The following is a 22,519-nucleotide window of genomic DNA, read 5'->3' on the forward strand; positions in this document are numbered from 1 at the left end:
GTTATAGTTAGCACTTTGAAAATGATTCTGGATCTGATGGGGAGCCAGTGTAAGTGTTTTAGTATGGATGTTATGTGTTCACTTCTGCTGGTGTTAGTAAGAATCCTTGCGGCGGAGTTCTGCAACATTTGTAGAGGTTTTGTGGTAATGGTTGGAAGGTCTATAAGCAGAGAGTTGCAGTAATCGATTTTGGAAAATAGTATTGTTTGGAGGACTGTTCTGAAGTCCTGAAAATGCAGGAGAGGTTTCAGCTTTTTCAGAATATGTAGTTTATAATAGCATTCTTTCGTTGTGTTCTTGACAAATTCTTTGAGGTTCAGCCTTTTGTCTAAGGTGACCCCAAGGTCTCTTACTTGAGTGGAATTGATCATTGGTGGTGAGGTTAGGTTGTTGGTAGGCTGAAGGTTCTCATCTGGAGTGATAAGCAAAAGTTCTGTTTTTGACGTATTAAGTACTAGGTTAAGGCTAGATAGGAGTGAGTTTATGGACTGTAGACAATTGTTCCAGAAGTTGATGGTGCTGGAGATGGAGTCAGTGATTGGCAGCAGAATCTGAACATCGTCTGCGTATATGAAGTGTGTGACCTTAAGACTTGAGAGTAGATGACATAGGGGGAGAAGATAGATGTTAAAGAGGGTGGGGGGGAGAGAGAGGATCCTTGGGGAACTCCGAAAGAGGATTTGACCGGGAGGGAATCCTTGTTGCTGATTCTGACCTTGAAAGTCCTATTGTGTAGGAAGGATCTGAACCATTCCAGGGCTGATCCTGAGATGCCTATGTCTGAGAGTCGGTCGATCAGGATAGAGTGTTTTACGGTATCAAACGCAGCTGATAGGTCGAGGAGAATCAGGAGGTATGGGGTCTTTTTCTCCAGACCTACGAGGACTCTGTCAGTTAGAGAGGTTAGGAGGGATTCCGTACTAAGGGATTTGCGGAATCCGAATTGGGCTGTTGTGAGTATTTTATGCTCTTCTAGGTATTCAGATAGCTGTTTGTTGACTATCCTCTCCATAAGTTTGGCTACAAATGGAAGGTTAGCTATGGGGCGAAAATTAGCTGGGTCTGTAGGGTCCAAGTTGGGTTTTTTGAGGAGAGGTTTGAGGGTGGCTAGTTTCAGGATGTCTGGTACTAGGCCTTGGGTTAGCGAGCTATTAATTATCTCTGCTAAGGGCTTCGCTATGATGTTCGGAATGGTGAGTAGGAGTTTAGAAGGGATGGAATCTGTCGGGTGAGTGGAGGGTTTCATCTTTTTGAGAGTCATTTCGATTTCAAGTGAGGAGATAGGTTCGAATGAATCTAGGTTTATGTTCTGGTTGCGTGAAGGTCAAATATGATGTCAAACAGCTGGAAAATCTGTTGCGTGAAGAAAATCTGTTGCGTGGAAAATCTGTTGCGTGAAGGTCAAATATGATGTCAAACAGCTGGAAAATCTGGCAAAATGCAGAGAAGGCAGGAGCTGAAAATAGTTACAAACCCTTTACTGTGAAAATATAATAGGACAAAATATAAATATACTTGGAAATACAGCCAGGGGCAGAAGCAAGAAGGAGGCCAGGTGATAATCTCAGCAGTCTGACATCTTTGTTACTTAAAGGTTGTGTGAACAGCGCACTTTGCAGGGAAGGCCTATCAGCCTGAATCTTGGGGACACTCGTCCTTATCTTTCTATGTTCTGTTTCTAGCAGATGCCTTGAGTCCGTAATGTGACTCTCCATCACCCGAGCTCCTTGAGCTGAGGGTCTCTAGTTCCATGACCTGATGGTCTTTCCATTGCTCAGGCATAAGGAGTGGAGCAGGCTGAACCAATCCTAGCTTTATCCTTTTGCATGCATTTAACATTTCTGAGCTAGGTAGAGTGCCTCACGCATATTGCAGGCTGCTAGGAAAGATTTGTCTTTTTTTGTAGATGATTCTAAGATCTATTGGTGCTTAAAAAACTGTTGTGTGCCGGGGTGGTACTAAGAATAAGCTCTCCCTATCTATAAAATATTCCGATGGCAAATCTCTCATACAGCCTCCGACAGTCAAGCCTCTCCCTGGTGAGTTTGTTATCACTGACAGATAGGGTATAGGCGAAAGGTGGATTCCTGGCATCTCAAAACCAGTGGTTTTGTAAGATAAAGGCCACACATATTTCTTTTTGGCCTAATTTTTATATATTGCTTTTTTATACAGACATTAATAGTTAATCATTTTTTTAGGTAAATCATGTAATCCTTTTTTTCTCCCATTTCTGTCTTTGAATTCTGCTGACTTCTAGCAGAAGTCTTGGTTATCATCTGTCCAGCTGACCTTTCACCTTTATTGTCTATTATCTTAAGGTTTTTGCTACTTTTCTGTTCTGTGAGATAAATTAGATGATGAGGACCAGTTTTCTTAAGGCAGATGGTGGGTTTAGAAAGCAATCACAAACTGAACTGTTAATTAGCCAAAGAGTGGGAAACTCAGATGGTCATCAACTCATCAAAAGTGGGCATTTGAAACTGCAAAAACTGTAAAGATAACTGATGGTCTTACAAAGTGTTGAATGAGTGACTTTTGTAAGTGGACATTGTTTCAAATCCCGGACACTGAAAACACCAGCTATCAGATGGCAAGTAACCTTTGCTGAATTGGGAAGAGTTTTCAGTATCTTGCACGAACAGTACTGGTATGATGTCATGGCAAGATTTCCGCTGATTGATTTGGAAAAGTATAAGCAACTAGGAGAGGTTGCTAGCAGAACTCACTTTGAATACTTACTCACTCTTGAAAGAACTTCTTTCTTACTAACATTTCACTTATACTCACAACCAGCTGTGCACAACTGCAGTGATAAGTTACTGTAATACCAGAGCAATCCTTCCAGCTGTAAGACAAATTCATAGCACTGGTGAAAGAGTAACACAAATGCTACCGTATCCAGATTAGCAGGTCCTTTTCATCATGAAAGAACTTCTGGACATTTGGGAAGAGACAGACGGCCGCTGGCAATTCCAAGTTTCCAGCTTGTGGGTGAGAAATTTCCACGAAGGGTGGGATTCGTAAATGTTTTCTTATTATAAAACAGAGCTGATCATACATTTAAAAGGCAGTCATAAGTAAGGTAACAGAATACCAAAAATTGCTTATGTTTTTCAGGGATATGTTTGATTTTAAACTGGGAGGTGCTGAGAATATTATTTTCAATTGTTGTTGTAGTTTTTAAATAAAACTGGAAATACTGAAAATTTGTCATAAAGATGTGTGAGGATATATCTTGACTGCTTTATGAAATATATTTTGTTTATTGTTAGGAAACTTTGTTAATAAAATCTGAATGAATTCTTATTTTTTGCTCAATAGTGTGGTTACTTTTGTTGTATTTGGTGTAGGGTGGGGCCTTGGGATAAACAATGGAAGTTTATTAGGGTAGCCTTACACCAAATTAGCTGAGGGTAAGAGATTTTGGGGGTAGATTGAAGACAATTCGCCAGGGTTTCTTCCCTAGTAGTTTACAGTTTCAGACAGATGAGGTTTGTTAGCCTTGGATGTGCATTCATTTAAAAGGAAATGGAAATCTGAATCAAAAAATGGCCATTTTGTTTCGTTTTGTTAAATACAAAATAAAATTGAAAATGACTCCAAAAACTCCCAAAATGTCATTTTAATTCATTTCTGAAAATAGTGTGCACTATTTTGTAAAACAAATTTAAACAAAAAAAACTTGAATAATCCCTTCCCACCCCCAATAAAATTTAGGCCACAAACATCCCAAAAACAAAAGAACTGTCAATGGAAATTTAAGATGCACACATCTCTAATGTCAATATTATCATCCTGTATAAGAGCAAGTGAGATGAAGATGTAATAAACGTTGTGGTACCTCCCTCCTGAACATAAGTGGATCACTCTTTGCATGAATTGTTCTAAACGGACTCCAGATCTTTGCTGACAGAGTCTATCCTGCGTCATAGTGTGGTTTATGAGCTGAGCAGATGGCTGTGAAGACACCTACACTACACTGCACATCGCCTATGTTGAGCTCATGAAGGCCTTCAACAAGATAACATGAAAGTCACCTACATGAAAAGAGAATTACCAAGCTACAAGTAGTCCAAAATGCTGCTGCTGGCAGCAGAAGAAAGGGAAAGGCTTCTCCCCTCCTAATCTCCGTACACTGGTTCCCAATCTCGCTACTTATTTTATTTATTTACATCTTTTTACTATACCGACGTTCAAGACGAAGATTCTTATCACACCGGTTTACATCGAACAGAACCATGGAAAAGTTACAAATTACAAGTATCATCGAACCAAATCTTGGAAAAAAGTTACATATAAAATTATAAATAAAATGTATAAACTTATCATATTAAAATCCTATCGTTTATATACAGGGCGCCGGCCCCTTTATCTGATTGAGGTAGTGAGTGGGTATCACTCCGCCAGAAATCTCCGATCAAGCAAAAAAATATCTGGCCATCCCACCTTTCAAAATACTCCGGTTGAATTAAATAAGATCCAGAGCCTTCATGGGAATGGCACCAGATCTCTGGAATTCACTTCCCCCACCTCTTTATAAGACAACAATTACTTGGACTTCTGGTGCCAAGGAAAACATGGCTCTTTGGCAAACAGAAGGTGCAGACTGATAAGGTGGCTTACCAGCCAGTCGATCCGCAAACCAAACCATCCTGGCCTATTACCAAACCCGATATACATAAGAAATGCCACACTACTCTGGGTGAGGTCGAATCATGGCTCAATACAGAGGCATCATGATGTTTTCCATTTTATGCTCCATCCCTTTCCAGATCATTCCTAACATTCTATTGGCTTTTTTGACCGTTGCCATGCACCTAGCTGAGGATTTCAATGTATTTTCCATAAGGACTCCAAGGTCCTTTTCCTGGGTAGTGACTCCAAACACAGAACCCTGCATCGTGTATCTATAATTGGGATTAGTTTCCCCTATGTGCATCACTTTGCATTTTTCCAGATTCAATTTCATCTGCCATTCAGTTGCCCAGTCTCTGAGTCTCACAAGGTCCTTCTGCAATTCCTTGCAATCTGCTGTGCTTTTAACAAATTTGAATAATTTTGTGTCATCTGTAAATCTGATGCCCTCACTCCTCTTCCCTTTCCATGTCCCTCATGAATATGTTAAATAGCACAGGTCCCAGTATTGATCCCTGTGGTACTCCACTAACAACCTTTCTCCATTTTGAAAACTGTAAACTGAACATGTTATGTAACCTTCTAGCCAGACATAAAGCTCGTTATATAGCTTGTAAGTTAGTGTAACCTTCTCTGTTACTAATATGTAATTCTTTAACCCATATTTCCTTTATAACCCACTCTGAATTGGTAACAAAAGGAAGAATAGGGGAGGGGTTCCAAGATGGCCGCCCGGTAAGACGCGCCAAGGAGAAGCTCCAAAGCAGTTTACCTTACTTTCTGATTACCTGCTCTAATGCCCCACACGAAGAGGAAGGCCAAATTGAGGGGAGCCACATCAAGCTCCTGTCCTTTGGATACGACCCAGCTGAGGATTGGAAGATTTTTCACAGCGACTCCAACAAACAATCCAGGAGACCTGGTCACGCTGGGGACGGCTGAGGAGCGAACACCGTCCCCTTTAACCCTGGATATTTCTCTGAGTCCCGGAGCGCCAAACAGAAGAGCCCCTCCAGGCCATGAGACGTGTGGGAGTCCGGCAAACACAGCGGCTTCCCTGGGTATTCAACAGGGAGATATGGCTGGTGAGCTATCGAGGGACAGGAAGGACTGCAGAGGCCATCCCCCTGTGAGTACGAGGGAGCTGGGGGACGAGGCCTCCATGATCTGATGGGATCACCCTTGGAACCATTAATATCTGCAGGTATGGGGGATTGGAGCTGGTACAGCTGTGGGACTAGGGGGAGTGAATCGAGACAAATTAAACACTGTGATTAATCTTCAGCCTCCTCCTGATATGAATCTTGCTACAATTTGGTCTGCATTGAAATCCTTGGAAGCTTCAATCCTTACTTTATCTAGAATTACTTTGGAAACTAGAAATCAAGTTGTAATGAATGCAAATACACTTTCCTCTCAAATGAATAACATGGAAGTTTTGGAGCAGCGTTTGACGGCATCTGAAAAGATTCAGCATGATCTGGTACAAGCTGATTTAATACAAATACAGGAAGCTGGAAAATATAGAGAATGCATTAAGATCTCATAATTTAAGAATTTTGAATTTTCCTGTGATAAAGTTGATTTCTCCTTTGGAACTTTTTAAAATATATGGGCCGGATTTTTAAGGCCCTGCGCGCATAAATCCGGCCGGATTTACGTGCGCAGGGCACTCGAGCGCCGGCGCACCTATTTTGCATAGGCCGCCGGCGCGCGCATAGCCCTGGGATGCGCGTAAGTCCCGGGGCTTCGTAAAAGGGGCGGAAGGGGGCGTGTCCAGGGCGTGTCCGGGGGGTCAGGGGGCGGTTCGTGGCAGGGCCGTGGGCGCCGGCCCGGGGGCGTGGTCGAGGCCTCCGGACCAGCCCCTGGGTCGGGTGATGGCGCGCCAGCAGCCCGCTGGCGCCCGCAGATTTACGCCTGCTTTCGGCAGGCGTAAATCTGCCAACAAAGGTAGGGTGGGGGTTTAGATAGGGCCGGGGGGGGTGGGTTAGGTAGGGGAATGGAGGGGAAGGTGAGGGGAGGCGCGCGCGTAAATTTATAAAATCTACCCCTATGTCTCTCAGCTGTTGAAACTTCCGGACACTGCTATGCCTGTGATTACTAAGGCCTACTATCTGCCACAAACTACAGATGCTTCAGAGGAAGCCGAGGTGCAATCAACAACATTGGACATTTCTGGGATCTTACTAAGACCACCCAGCCTAGGAGAAAACATTTCTTAGCCACGTGTCCGGAAGTTTTACAAAACGGGGCTCTCTTTGTCTTTCGATTCCCTTGTAAATGTTGTATAAGGAATAATAATGAGAACTATATTTTTTTCGATCCATCTTAATTGAGAGTATTTCTGGAAGCAAACCCCCTAAATAAGTCCCTGGTATGATTGGCTTTAAGGGAATGATGAGTCTCTCGTCAGGCTGCCTCTATTGATGTTTTCCTGTTTTCCTAAATATCGCTCAGGGATCCCGAACCCTCCTATTTTTCTTTTATTTTTTTTTCAGTGCTTTATTAATTAGCTTAATATAAATGTAAAATTTCCTTTGTTATTCTTTTTGCTATGTAGCACTGTAATTTTGCAACAAGATTTACTTGTGTATATTAAAATGCAGATAAATAAAACATTTTTTTTAAAAAGGCAGAATAGAAATCTGAAATTAAATTTGCATTAAACTTCAAAGGCCTTCAACATATTGCATGTATCGGGGTCACATAGGGATGCATCCTCACCTGTACCCTGTGTGGCATTTTCTTTGCACTGTGGTTAACATGTGCCTTTGGGCCAACAGCTGAGGGAATCTATCTGCACACAAGATCTGACGGGAGGTCTCATTAAAGAGCTGTTATTTGCTGCTGTGACAACTCACACTATAGAACATCTCCAACACCTCATGTAGGGGTTGCCAACTGGCTCCAGATGTTCAGGACAGGCTGACCCAGTCCTGGTTTGTCCCACTGCATCCAGGGACTCGTAGTTCTGACTTCCCTATTGCTGCCCTTAAGAAATGCAAGACTACAATTCCCTGCTGCATTGGAGTAAAACCAGGGCTAAATCAATCCGTCCTGAAAATCTGGAGCCAGCTGGCAACTGTAACTTGATGGAATGCTTCAAGTATGCCTGGAGAAGACAGATGTGATGGGACAAGTGGTTGACGAGCCCCCCACCTCCCCTCCATCAGCATCAACCACTACATACTAGCACAGTGAGTTTTCAATGAAATTGTCTATTTCATCTTGTTTCAGGAGCCCCACAAAATGAAAAAAAAAAAAAAAGACAAAATTTCAGAAAAATGAGTATTTCGTGTTAGTGTGCACTAACGGGACGTAGTGCGCACTAACTAGAAATGCTACTGATAAGTTAAAACGTGTCAATTGTGGAGCAGTTCGTTAGCTAGAGGTATGGTTCTACATTCCCACTAGCTGTCTCCTTAGTTACTTGTTTGTGTTGCCAAGGTTGCAAGGTGGTGTTGGATTCGTGGACCCTTGGGCCGGTCGGAGCCAGAGGATGGATTGCTGAAGATGGTTGCAGCAGTGGCCCCGGCCGGGAGGCGGCAAGGACAGGCTGGTGGCTGGCCGAAGGTGGAACCCTGGGAGCCCTATGCGACCAAGGGCCTTGGCGAGGAAGCAGGAGATGGTGGCACTGGCACTGCGGTGAGAAGATCTTCGCCCTGGAAGCCGATCCTCCCCCGAGAGGAGCTCGTAGGAGTTCGGCCGCTGGGACTTAGGAGATTCACCCTGGAAGCCGGAGTCCCCCCAGGAGGAGCCCGTAGGAACCCGGCCGCTGGGACTTAGGAGGGCCCGCGGGGGCCTGGTCGGAAGAAGTCCAAAGTCGAGTGCCGAAGAGTCGTTGCTCGCCAGTCCAGAGTCGGGAACCAATGGATCACCGTAAGCCAGTCCAAGGTCAGAAGCCAGAGAATCAACGTAAGCCGGTCCGGGGTCAGAAGCCAGAGGATCAACGTAAGCCGGTCCGGGGTCAGAAGCCAGAGAAATAAGTAAGCCGGTCCGGGGTCAGAAGCCAGAGAAATAAGTAAGCCAGTCCAAGGTCAGAAGCCAGAGGATCAACGTAAGCCGGTCCGGGGTCAGAAGCCAGAGAATCAACGTAAGCCGGTCCGGGGTCAGAAGCCAGAGGATCAACGTAAGCCAATCCGGGGTCAGGAGCCAAGAAGAGGACAAGGAAGCAGGGACGCAGCAACTGGATACAGGAAAACCTGGGAACCTCGTTGCAAGGCAAAGTCCTAGTTCAGCTGCAGGGCTTAAGTACCCTGCAGCGTCTGATGTCATCAGGAGGCGTCCCCGAAGGTTCCCGCGCTGGCCCCTTTAAATTCTGGGCTGAGACGCGCGCGTCTAGGGGGCGGGGCCTACCGCCGCGAGGCGCCGGCTGCTCCGGCGCGGCAAAGAGGCAGGAGGAGAAGTGGCTGCAGGCCCGGGCGAGGTGGGGAGACGCCGGGCCTGCGGCAGCCGAGGTCCCTGGAGGCCCGGGGAGCGCGGGACCGGCGCGGACTGCCGATAAGGTGGGTGGCGATTCCGGGGGCGACCCGGAATCGCAACAGGTGGTATTTGTGGGAGGATGGCCAGTGCCTGGTAACAAACGTAAACAAATAAGTGAAGTAATAATAGTATCCAGTTCTAGTCAGCAAAAGCATGCAATGCAAATGCATATTTTAAAATTTGCCAATCCCTTTGTATTTAGGAAAGGGGCCCTGGCATTTTGGGATATGCATACTTTAAATTCCCCTGCTGTCTGCCTGTGTCACCTCCATCACAGGTGCAAAACACGGACTGACCCTGTCAGGCTCTGTGTAAGTATCTAGAGCAATCTGGCTTGGTTTTTTTCAGTAGGAAGTGCACTGTGTTCTATATTTGCAGCAGTTGCCTTTTCACAGGCAGAGTTGTTGCTGTTCAAGCCCTGGGTGTTAGTGCTCTAATGGTGTGGCAGGTTTGCTGCATACTTTCTACTTTCTGAGGGCCATTTTTTTTTTTTGCAGGTTTTCATTTTGTTTCAGAGGAGGGATTTTGAAGAGCTCTTACTGAGGAGATACCAGAATTTGAATATATTCTTTTGTATGACGAGTTGAAAGAGGAAACTTGCTGTTAGAATCCAGCCGCCTTCCCAGACTCCTCGGCGGCGGAGGTTCACCGTGCGACAGGGAGCCGCCATTGGACACTTTGACACCTGTGATACTAGGACCCAGCGAAAAATTGCTTAGGGTATGCGTGCACAACAGTGGGCACAATTTGGCGCGAGAGACAGGTACCAACCCTGATAATGATGTCACATGACGAGGGTGGGTTTATTTTTTGGGAGGGGGGCGATGTTGCAAGGGTCTACAGAACCCTGTGCCCTAGGCAGCCACCCTGAGTTGAAAGTGCTCCTCTTATAGTAGGAGATATGGAGAGTCTCTCTCTCTCTCTCTCTCTCTCTCTCTCTCTCTCTCTCTCTCTCTCTCTCTCTCTCTCTCTCTCTCTCTCTCTCTCTCTCTCTCTCTCTCTCTCTCTCTCTCTCTCTCTCTCTCTCTCTCATTCACCCCATCACAGGGTCTCCAGACTCACACCTTGGGGGGGGGCCATGAGGACTCCAGCACTGGGAGCCCCTTCCTCAGTGTTACCGCCACTCAGTAACTGATAATAAAAACATTACCTTCCCTTTCCTCTTTCCCTCATTCCGCAGGGTTTCCTCCTCAAACTCTGTCCCGTCCTCATCTTCCGAAACCTCCCCTGTGTAGGAGTCCTCCTGCCGGCCATTCAGGCAGACCTCCAGACTGCCAATCTTCTTCCCTTTCAGGAGGATTTTCCCTTTCAGTTCCTGTGAGGACAGAGAGAGAGAGAGAGGCGGAGGAGGAGGGGAATGACCATGGAGAAAGGGCCGGGCCAGAGCATCTGCCCCCAGTAACCTCCCCCTCAGCCCCTGCAGGGAGAAATGAATGCGCGGCAGGAGCCTGTCCAGACCTCTTTTAAACCCCGCTGCGCTGGCCGCCTTGACCACGTCCTCCGGCAGCAGATCCCACAGCTCTTTCTGGGATCTGTTTTCAGGCTGCTTCCTGTTAGTTTCAGGGAGCGTCCCCTTACTTTAGGGTAAATACCCCTCCTTTATTTACCCGTTCCACCCCACTCATGTCCCCTCTCAGCCTTCTCGCTTCCAAACTGCAAAGCCCTGGGGCCTGCGTAGCCTCTCCTCGCAGGGGAGTCGCTCCATCCCCTCTATCATTTTTCTCGCCCTCCTCCGCACCTTTTCAATGTCTGCTGTGTCTTTTTTTGAGAGGGCGCGAGCAGAACTGCACACAGTACTCGGCTCGATTCAGGGGCAATATGATATTTTCCATTTTATTCTCCATTCCAGTTCGGGCCCTTCCTAGCATTCTGTTTGCTTTTTTTTTTTTTTTACTGCCATGCACTGAGCCGAGGATCGCAAGGCATTGTCCACAAGAACTCAATGGTCTTTTTTTGTGGGTGGGGACTCCCAGTACAGAGCCCAGCATCGTGTCCTGCTAGTTGGGATAATTGTTTCCTATCTGCATCATTTTGCACTTTTCCCACATTAAATTTAAGCTGCCATTCAGTGCCCAGACTCCCAGTCTCACAAGGTCCTGCTGCAGTCCCTTGAAATCCACCGCCATTTTAACATTATCTAGCTAAACTAGTTGTATTATCTTATTATCTAGCTAAACCTTAGTTGTATATCTTATTATCTAGCTAAACTAGTTGTATTATCTTATTATCTAGCTAAACCTTAGTTGTATATCTTATTATCTAGCTAAACTAGTTGTATTATCTTATTATCTAGCTAAAATTGAGTTGTATATCTTATTATCTAGCTAAACTAGTTGTATTATCTTATTATCTAGCTAAAATTGAGTTGTATATCTTATTATCTAGCTAAACTAGTTGTATTATCTTATTATCTAGCTAAACTAGTTGTATTATCTTATTACCTAGCTAAAATTGAGTTGTGTATCTTATTATCTAGCTAAACTAGTTGTATTATCTTATTATCTAGCTAAACTTTAGTTGTATATCTTATTATCTAGCTAAACTTTAGTTGTATTATCTTATTATCTAGCTAAAATTGAGTTGTATATCTTATTATCTAGCTAAACCTTAGTTGTATTATCTTATTATCTAGCTAAACTTTAGTTGTATATCTTATTATCTAGCTAAACTAGTTGTATTATCTTATTATCTAGCTAAAATTGAGTTGTATATCTTATTATCTAGCTAAACCTTAGTTGTATTATCTTATTATCTAGCTAAACTTTAGTTGTATATCTTATTATCTAGCTAAACCTTAGTTGTATATCTTATTATCTAGCTAAACTAGTTGTATTATCTTATTATCTAGCTAAAATTGAGTTGTATATCTTATTATCTAGCTAAACTAGTTGTATTATCTTATTATCTAGCTAAAATTGAGTTGTATATCTTATTATCTAGCTAAACTAGTTGTATTATCTTATTACCTAGCTAAAATTGAGTTGTATATCTTATTATCTAGCTAAACTAGTTGTATTATCTTATTATCTAGCTAAACTTTAGTTGTATTATCTTATTATCTAGCTAAAATTGAGTTGTATATCTTATTATCTAGCTAAACCTTAGTTGTATTATCTTATTATCTAGCTAAACTTTAGTTGTATATCTTATTATCTAGCTAAACCTTAGTTGTATTATCTTATTATCTAGCTAAACTTTAGTTGTATATCTTATTATCTAGCTAAACTAGTTGTATTATCTTATTATCTAGCTAAAATTGAGTTGTATATCTTATTATCTAGCTAAACCTTAGTTGTATTATCTTATTATCTAGCTAAACTTTAGTTGTATTTCTTATTATCTAGCTAAACTAGTTGTATTATCTTATTATCTAGCTAAACCTTAGTTGTATATCTTATTATCTAGCTAAACTTTAATTGTATATCTTATCTAGCTAAACTTTAGTTGTATTATCTTATTACCTAGCTAAACCTTAGTTGTATATCTTATTATCTAGCTAAACTTTAGTTGTATTATCTTATTACCTAGCTAAACCTTAGTTGTATATCTTATTATCTAGCTAAACTTTAGTTGTATTATCTTATTACCTAGCTAAACCTTAGTTGTATATCTTATTATCTAGCTAAACTTTAGTTGTATTATCTTATTATCTAGCTAAACCTTAGTTGTATATCTTATTATCTAGCTAAACTAGTTGTATTATCTTATTATCTAGCTAAACCTTAGTTGTATATCTTATTATCTAGCTAAACTTTAGTTGTATTATCTTATTATCTAGCTAAACTTTAGTTGTATATCTTATTATCTAGCTAAAATTTAGCAGGATAACTTAGGGGCAATGCAGGAAGGAGTTACATTAGCTGGATAGGTTATCCGGCCAACTCTGATATTCAGAGGTAGCCAAATAACCGATCTGGCTAAGAGCTGTCCTAAAGTCAGCCGGATAATGTTGATCTGTTTTATTGTATTATTGCATTATAGACTGTAATCCGCTCTGAACATTTTTAGCTGAGAAGAATATAAGATTTTAAAATAAATAAATAAAGTTAGCCAGGTAACTTTAACATAGCTGGCTATCTTCAGCAGAGCGACTGCACTATTGAAAGTAACTCCAGAGGTAGCCGGCTAGCTTTGCCTTCCGGACAGTGACTGAATATGTGCCCCTTCTGGCCCTGACAATTTATCACACTTCAGTTTGTCAAGCTGATCTGTTACATCCTCCGTCGTCACAGATATTTGTTTCAGTCGCTCAGAATCGCCACCATTAAAGAATGTTTCAGGCGTGGGTACGTTCCCAGCATCCTCCTCTGTGAAGGCAGAGGCAAAGAATTTATTCAGTTTTTCTGTATTTCCTTCTCCTCCCTGAGCACCCCTTTTGCTCCTCGGTCATCTGGCAGCCCAGCTGACTCCCTCACAGGCTTTTTTATTTGAATATACTTGAAAAAGTTTTTATTAGTAGTTTTTGCCTCACTGGCAAGTTTTTTCTCAAAGCCTCTCTTGGCCCTTCTAGCTATTGTTTTACATCTATCTTTCCAATGCCTAAGCTCTTGCTTATTTTCATCATTTAGGTCTGCTTTCCATTTTTTGAATTATGTTCTTTTTTGCTTTAACTGACTCCTTTACCTCACCATTAAACCATGCTGGCAGTCATTTGGTCTTCCTTCGACCTTTTTCAATGCATGAAATACATTTTATCTGGGCTTCCAAAATGGTGTTTTTAAACATTGTCCCCACGTCAAGCAAAGTTTTAACCCTTGCAACCACTCCTTTTAGATTTTTTTTTCTATCTTCATAAAGTTATATGCTACTGTGGTAGATTTATTTACTGTCCTCTCTCCAATGATTGTCAAACTTGATTGCATTATGATCACTATTGCTCAGCAGTCCCTCAACAGTAGCCTTTCATACCAGATTATGAGTTCCACTGAGAACTAGATCTAAAGAAGTTGTCCTTCTCATCAGTTCTAGCACTAGCTGCTCCATGAAGCAATCATTTATGGCATAAGTATTTCCACTGAAAGCTTGTCTCACCTCAGGAGACGGCAGCTGGGCGGGGATGCGTCCATCAAGGGTGGCGGTCAGCAGCTTCTCTCCCAGAATGCCTTTCAGGTGCTGAGCCATGGCACCCTGCTGCTCTAGGCCGCAGTGGTTCTCAATGGATAGAATGACGGGGAAGTCTGAGACCTGCAATGAGAAAGGTCAAGGAGAGACCGAAGACAGATCTCTCCTGCCTCCATCCCAGTGGAGGTCATCCAGGGTCAGCACAGTGTTTATTTCTGGATACAGCTCTGTCCCGTCAATGTTTAGAGTGGGGGAACGGAGATGAAAGACATAATGGATTCCTGCAATAACTGACCAGATGAAGGCAGCTGATAAGGGTGTGTAATCCAGGGGTTCAGGATGTTTCAAGAAGTAGGAAAGAAAAAGAAGAGGTGAGAGGTTTACTCTGTGGCTCCAGGTCATTGGGAATAGGCCACTCCAGTTCTAGTTTTATTCCATCGCATGCACATGTACATGGCCAAGGCTGGGAATGCTGCGGAGGCACAGAGGTCACAGCCCCCGGGTGGAGGGAGACCCAGCCATTGCACAATGGTGACAACTAGTGGCCAGATTAGGATCCACATGAACAGGGCCATGGTTTGTGGCTCCCGGCTGTGGACGGTTGCTGCAATGATCGCGCTAAGGTGAGTTGGGAGGGGGCATGAAGTAGGGGAGAAACCTGAGGTCGTTGCAAATGAAGCCTGACAGAAGTAATTTCTCATGGAGTTGGAAGGCCGGGGGGCAGTTTGGCCTTTCAGAGCATTGGGCAGGAACCAGAGAGCTGGTCACGTTGGTCCTGTGATGAAAGGTGGCAGCCTGCCTTCTGCTTTCATGTTGTGTTCCCGCACTCGGGTGAGCACAGAGTGAAGGACCTAAAGAAGCCACCGGCAGAGCCATCCTGCTGGCAACCAAAGGACGAGGAAAGGCTTGGGCCTCCGCCAGAGCAAAAGAAAAGAGACCTGGCTGAAGGCCAACAGCAAGGCCAGAGTAAAAAAAAAAAAGAGAGAGAGAAAGAGAGATCCAGGCCAGCGGAGACGAAATAAAAAGAGATTCACTGTGGGCCGCCACTAGAACCCAGGCTGGCTGAGCCAAAATAGAAAGAGAGACCCGCTGCTGGCCACCGCTGCAGCCCAGGCCAGCAGGGCCAAAGAATGAGCAGAGGTACAACAGTATGCGAGAGATTAGGAACCTGCTTGTGTGTGTGCCTGTGAGAGAGAAAGAGAGAGAGAGAGATTGGGAGCCTTCTTGTGTGTGTACCTGTGTGTGTGTGTGTGTGTGTGTGAGAGAGAGAGAGATTGGGAGCCTGTTTGTGTGTGTGTGTGTGTGTGTGTGTGTGTGAGAGAGAGAGATTAGGAACCTGCTTGTGTGTGTGCCTGTGAGAGAGAAAGAGAGAGAGAGAGATTGGGAGCCTTCTTGTGTGTGTACCTGTGTGTGTGTGTGTGTGTGTGTGTGTGTGAGAGAGAGAGAGAGATTGGGAGCCTGTTTGTGTGTGTACCTGTGAGAGAGAAAGAGAGAGAGAGAGATTGGGAGCCTTCTTGTGTGTGTACCTGTGTGTGTGTGTGTGTGTGTGTGTGTGTGAGAGAGAGAGAGAGATTGGGAGCCTGTTTGTGTGTGTACCTGTGAGAGAGAAAGAGAGAGAGAGAGATTGGGAGCCTTCTTATGTGTGTACCTGTGTGTGTGTGTGTGTGTGTGAGAGAGAGAGAGATTGGGAGCCTTCTTGTGTGTGTACCTGTGAGAGAGAAAGAGAGAGAGAGAGATTGGGAGCCTTCTTATGTGTGTACCTGTGTGTGTGTGTGTGTGTGTGTGTGTGTGTGAGAGAGAGAGAGATTGGGAGCCTTCTTGTGTGTGTACCTGTGAGAGAGAAAGAGAGAGAGAGAGATTGGGAGCCTTCTTATGTGTGTACCTGTGTGTGTGTGTGTGTGTGTGAGAGAGAGAGAGATTGGGAGCCTTCTTGTGTGTGTACCTGTGTGTGTGTGTGTGTGTGTGTGTGTGTGAGAGAGAGAGAGATTGGGAGCCTGTTTGTGTGTGTGTGTGTGTGTGTGTGTGTGTGTGTGAGAGAGAGAGAGAGAGAGATTGGGAACCTGTTTGTGTGTGTGTGTGTGTGTGTGTGTGTGTGGTGAGAGAGAGATTGGGAACCTGCTTGTGTGTGTGCCTGTGTGAGACAGGGATAGATTGGGAGCCTGCTTGTGTGTGTGCCTATGTGTGAGAGAGAGAGATTGGGAGCCTGTTTGTGTGTGTACCTGTGTGAGAGAGAGAGATTGGGAGCCTCCTTGTGTGTGTGTGTGTGTGTGAGAGAGAGAGAGAGAGATTGGGAACCTGCTTGTGTGTGTGCCTGTGTGAGACAGGGATAGATTGGGAGCCTGTTTGTGTGTGTACCTGTGTGTGTGTGTGTGTGTGTGTGTGTGAGAGAGAGAGAGAGAGAGAGATTGGGAGCCTGCTTGTGTGTGTGCCTGTGTGAGACAGGGATAGATTGGGAGCCTGTTTGTGTGTGTACCTGTGTGTGTGTGTGTGTGTGTGTGTGTGTGTGTGTGAGAGAGAGAGAGAGAGATTGGGAGCCTGCTTGTGTGAAAGAGAGATTTGGAGCCTGTGAGAGACATTGAAAGATTGCTTGTGTGTGGGCCTGTGTGAGAGAGAGAGAATCGGAGCCTCTTGTGTGTGGGCCTGTGAAAGAGAGTTTGGGAGCCTGCTTGTGTGTGTGTGTGTGTGTGTGTGCCTGTGAGAGATGGGGAGCCTGGCTGACCCAAGTCCAGCCCCCATCTCCATTCTGAAAGCTTGGTAGCCTTATCAGTTTGTTAGGCAGAGATATCAGCCCTGTCTGGCACTTGAGGACTTATCTGGCTAAGTGGCAGAGAAGGGATATCTGGCCACATTTAGCAACCACCACATAACCAGCTAAGGGGGAGGGGGGGCGTTTTAAGGAGGAGCCACTTATCGGGTTAATGTAGCCAGACAAGTGGCAATTTTCAAACTGATTTGGTTCTGTTAACCAGATAAGTTAGACGGGCTCAATAGCAGGTCTAAAGTTATCCAAATAAGACTTATCCGGTTAATTGGTGACTTATTCAGGAATATTCAGCAGCATAGCCGTGCTGCTGAGTATCTCTTGTAAGTTTGCCGGATAAGTCTTATCCCGCTATCTTACGTAGCCATTCACTATCTATCTCATAGAGATCCGCCTGTCTGGCGCCTCTACTTACCTGGAAGGCATATTTGTTGATGGTGGCAATGACGTCCTTGAAGAAGATCTTGGAGGTGAAAGTATGCCCATGATAAACAATAGGCTCACCGTTAGGCCCATCCCAGCAGTCCACCTCCACACACCTGCACCCTCGTTTCAGAGCCCTGGAGAGGGGAGGGCACCATTAATCTGTTTTACCTGACACAGCCACACTTCACAAGCCAAACTTCCATTCCAGTAGTCATAATTATCTGCCTACTGTACTCTCGGTGCATACCATGAACCACTGCACAAAGAACTCACTACAGCAACTTATCACCATACCCATGACTAAACCACTCCTACACATCAGAATACACCAAGCATACTACCTGCAGTACCTAAATCATCCACTCCTACACACCACAATACCCATGCATACCACCCAGTACCTTAACCATCCAACTCTGCACAAATATCCATGCATACCATCTGCAGTGTCTAAACCATCTACTCCCTATGCACCATGATACACCATGCACACTACCCACAGTATCTAAACCTACACACCATAGTGCACCACACATACACCCATAGTGCCAAAACCATCCACTTCCTACACACCATGATACACTGTGCATACCACCTGCAGTGCCTAAACCACTCCTACACATCAGAATACACCAAGCATACTACCTGCAGTACCTAAATCATCCACTCCTACACACCACAATACCCATGCATACCATCTGCAGTGTCTAAACCATCTGATACACCATGCACACTACCCACAGTATCTAAACCATCCACTCCCTACACACCATGATACACCATGCATACCATCCATAATCATCCACTCCCTACACACCATGATACACCATGCATACCATCCATAATCATCCACTCCCTACACACCATGATACACCATGCATACTATCCATAATCATCCACTCCCTACACACCATGATACACCTTGCATACCACCTGCAGTGTCTAACCATCCACCCCTACACACCACAATCCCCTGCACAACAATATACCAACACTTGCCTCCCTGCACGGCCTCCAACAGTCATCGCTGTCATCCACAGGTGAGCATTGTGCTCACCACACAGCGAGGTCTGAGGTGAGAGAAAAAGTTGAAGGCAGTAAATTTCTCTCACCAAGTCTTGCTGAGAACCTTCACCTGGTGACCTCGTCACATAACATCTGGACTAAATGTCAGCAGGGTGAACACTGGCATTAAAGTATGACAGGAAAGAAAATGAAGAATTCCTACTGGCCACAAAACGCCCGAGATAAAAAACAAGTTCCCACCCTGAGCTTCAGTGCTAGGACTATTGATGGGGGGAGCGACAGTGCAGGTTCTTCAGAGAAAGAGGTATAGGCCAGGGTGAACTTGTTCCTGGGTTCGCTGTAGCACTGAATAAACTACAGAATTTAACGACAAAAATTAAGAGGAAGAGATACAGTTACATGTACCCCGGAAGACAAAAATGAGATAACGTACTGCTGTATTTATACCGCCAGCCCTATAATTAAATCAAGAGGGTTCACAAAGAGAGCAAGCCAAAAACCAGAAGAAGGAAGCTCTCTTTGGCTCAAGGCAAGTATTAAGAAGGGCAGTAGCAGTAAATATGAGAGATCGAGATCGTACTCAACGTACCCTGGCTTTACGTGTGAAGCTCTCTCCTGTCAGGGTACGCGCAAAATGCACTCATCTGGAGACATGACCCCATACCTGATGTAGCCCTCAATACTGCTCTGGCCACGCAGCTGGTCCTCTATGAGGTAAGTGTTGTGTGAAGACGAGATGAAATAATGGCAGAGGGGCTGGGTCATGTCCTGAAAGAGCTTCCGGTGTTCCGTGTTGTAGATGGAGCCCTCTGGGGAGCACAGATATACGAGGAACCCATCGATGCTCATGGCGTGCAGCGTCTGGGCTGGGAGGAAAAGTGGAATATGGTGTCAGCTCTGGAAACAAGACGTCAGCAGGGAAACAGAGACAAGTCCACCTGATCTTTCTGCTTGGGGCTCCTTAAACTTGGTATCTTTCTACTTGACATTTTAATAATCTGGATTCTGTGTGGGTGGGTATTGATATCTTTCACTGAACCAGTGTAAGAATTATCCAAAGGTGCGTGAGCTTTCAAGTTCACCTGGGTCCCTTTTCCAAAACTCTTGAAGTCCATCATCATTGGGTGATTCTTATGTTGGTCCAATTAAAGGCATCACACATGCAGAGCATCTGGTTTCTTCAGGAGGGATACGACCCTAGAACCGTGCATGATAAATTCATGAAAGTGACTTATTAAATCATGACAAATGGAGAGATGCTGACTTCTTTAAACTGTATATATACCTTAGACTCCTAACAGCCTCTGATGACTTGTTACTCACCTGTCCGGTCTCTACTGGCATACCGCTCACTTCCAGAGACCTCTACCACCAGTCTTTACTGGTGTGTATTACACCCATGCAATTCCTCTGAATCCCTGCTATTGATGTGCATAGCACCATGTGACTCCTAAAAACTTGGGAGGTATATATTGCAACCATATAACTCTAACCAGTCTCTATTGCTATATATTGCACACCTGTCTATGGGTATGATTCCTACCAGTCTCTGATGGCTCAAATCTGGCTATAAGATCCAGAGCATGTTCCTCTGTCTTGTCCCTCTCCAGCTGCTCCTGATGAAGGAAATCCATAAACTCCAGCAGGGTTAGCTTCTTGCCGTCTTTGGAGAATTCCTGGAAGATCTTCAGCACCTCATCCCGCTGTGTCAGAGCCTTGTAAAAAAAAACAAACTCCTCCCCCTCCAGAGTCCCCGACTGCGACTTATCTGCCATCTGCAACAGCATGGAAATGTCATCTAAAGTCACCAAGCATGCAAGGAACATACAATGATATCTGGCATGTACAGGTGTCAAACACACATACAACATACAGTGATACATCGCAGCACGCTTCCCTCTTTGTCACCAGTGACCTAGTATCCCTGTATGGTGTTGGTGGATATTCTCCCCTCTTGAGTCATGAGGTGAGACATTTTAGCTTACAATTATCCTAGGTCATTTGCTAATTTATTCTGGCTCTTAAACACAGGAATCTTCTGATTGAAGGAGCAGGAGGCAGGGATCCAGAGGTACTGGGTCATTGAAGGGATGAGGGAATACCTACAGCTCAACCTCGGAATAACTAATTTCACTCCCCTTTGCACTCCTCGCTCTATGACCTTGAACAAGTCAACAATCTTGCCCGAGCTAAGACAGTAAACTCTTTGGATCTTGACTTGCCACAGCTCGCACCTGGAAGAGTCGGTAGGCATGGAGCTCGTTCATATCCACGTTCATCATCTTCAGCAAATCTTGGACCTCCTTGAAGTTCATCCGCCCATCCTTATTCTTATCAGCTTTCTGAAACCAGTCACAGATCCACGTGAGAGGGCGTTAAGGAAAGCACCAGGACAGTGGTTTATCAGGGCATAGGGAGAAGCTGCACCAGGATGGGCTAGTTCTGAAGAAACCCAAACCCTTCTCAGGCTTTTATTGGACCAATACAATCTGAAGAACAGAAGAACCTTGGAGTAATTCTTATGTTTCATGAATAAAAGGTCTCACAGCCTGCAGAGAGTCCACAAACAGGGGGAGTGAAGATACCAATGGGGTCAGCAGAGAACACTCTCTTAGCTTGAGACAAGCAAACACAATTTCATTAGGAAAATCAGCAAATAGAATGCAAATCTGAGACTAAAAACATATCTCCAGCCCCTAATCTTAAAACATACGAACTGGTAAACTGGGTCAGACCGAGGGGTCCATTAAGCCCAGTATCCTGTTTCCAACAGTGGCTAATCCAAGGCACAAGTACCTGGCAGGATCCCAAAAGGTCGACAGATTCCAAGTTGCTTATTCCAGGGATAAGTAGTTGCTTTCCCCAAGTCTATCTTCTTAATAACAATTTGCAGACTTTTCCTCTAGGAACTTGTCCAAACCGTTTTTAAACCTAGCTGCACTAACTTCCTTTACCACATCCTCTGACAATGAATTCCAGAGCTTAATTGTGCATTGAGTGAAAAAAGATTTTCTTCAATTTATTTTAAATGTGCTCCTTATTAATTTGGTAGAGTGCCATCTCGTCTTTTTATATTTTGGAACAGTAAACAACCAATTGGCATCTACCCGTTCCACTCCACTCATCATTTTATAGACCTCTATCATATCCCCCCTCAGCCGTCTCTTCTCCAAGCTGAAGAGTCCTAACCTCTTTAGCCTTTCCTCATAGGGGAATTCTTCCATCCCCTTTATCATCTTGGTCTCCCTTCTCTGTACCTTTTCTAATTCTGCTCTATCTTTCTTGAGATGTGGTGACCAGAACTGCACACAATACTCAGGATGAGGTCTCACCATGGAGTGATACAGAGGCATTATGATATTCTCTGTTTTATTCTCCATTCCTTTCCTAAAAATCCCCAGCATTCTGTTTGTGTATGATATATGAACACAAGATGAGGATGCACCATGGAGCGATACAGAGACATTATGATATTCTCTGTTTCATTCTCCAGTCCTTTCCTAATAATCCCCAGCATTCTGTTTGTGTATGATATATGAACACAAGATGAGGATGCACCATGGAGTGATACAGAGGCATTATGATATTCTCTGTTTTATTCTCCATTCCTTTCCTAATAATCCCCAGCATTCTGTTTGTGTATGATATATGAACACAAGATGAGGATGCACCATGGAGTGATACAGAGGCATTAGGATATTCTCTGTTTTATTCTCCATTCCTTTCCTAATAATCCCCAGCATTCTGTTTGTGTATGATATATGAACACAAGATGAGGATGCACCATGGAGTGATACAGAGACATTATGATATTCTCTGTTTTATTCTCCAGTCCTTTCCTAATAATCCCCAGCATTCTGTTTGTGTATGATATATGAACACAAGATGAGGATGCACCATGGAGTGATACAGAGACATTATGATATTCTCTGTTTTATTCTCCATTCCTTTCCTAATAATCCCCAGCATTCTGTTTGTGTATGATATATGAACACAAGATGAGGATGCACCATGGAGTGATACAGAGACATTATGATATTCTCTGTTTTATTCTCCAGTCCTTTCCTAATAATCCCCAGCATTCTGTTTGTGTATGATATATGAACACAAGATGAGGTCGCACCA

At 44.2% G+C, this 22,519-nt stretch overlaps 1 protein-coding gene across 1 annotated transcript in view; it reads right to left on the reverse strand.

Annotated features, from left to right (window-relative positions):
• Positions 1–22,519, reverse strand: part of PLCD4 (phospholipase C delta 4) — an 88,278-nt gene that overhangs the window by 22,467 nt on the left and 43,292 nt on the right. Inside the window, exons 4-9 of the mRNA XM_029605108.1 lie at positions 20,629–20,758; positions 19,938–20,169; positions 19,059–19,260; positions 17,358–17,502; positions 14,152–14,304; positions 10,271–10,435 (exon numbers count right to left, since the gene is read on the reverse strand). Coding sequence (XP_029460968.1) covers positions 10,271–10,435; positions 14,152–14,304; positions 17,358–17,502; positions 19,059–19,260; positions 19,938–20,169; positions 20,629–20,758 — 1,027 coding nt within the window. The remainder of the gene's footprint in view (positions 1–10,270; positions 10,436–14,151; positions 14,305–17,357; positions 17,503–19,058; positions 19,261–19,937; positions 20,170–20,628; positions 20,759–22,519) is intronic.

Source organism: Rhinatrema bivittatum, chromosome 6 (assembly GCF_901001135.1).
Source record: "Rhinatrema bivittatum chromosome 6, aRhiBiv1.1, whole genome shotgun sequence".
Classification (NCBI taxonomy): Eukaryota; Metazoa; Chordata; class Amphibia; order Gymnophiona; family Rhinatrematidae; genus Rhinatrema; species Rhinatrema bivittatum.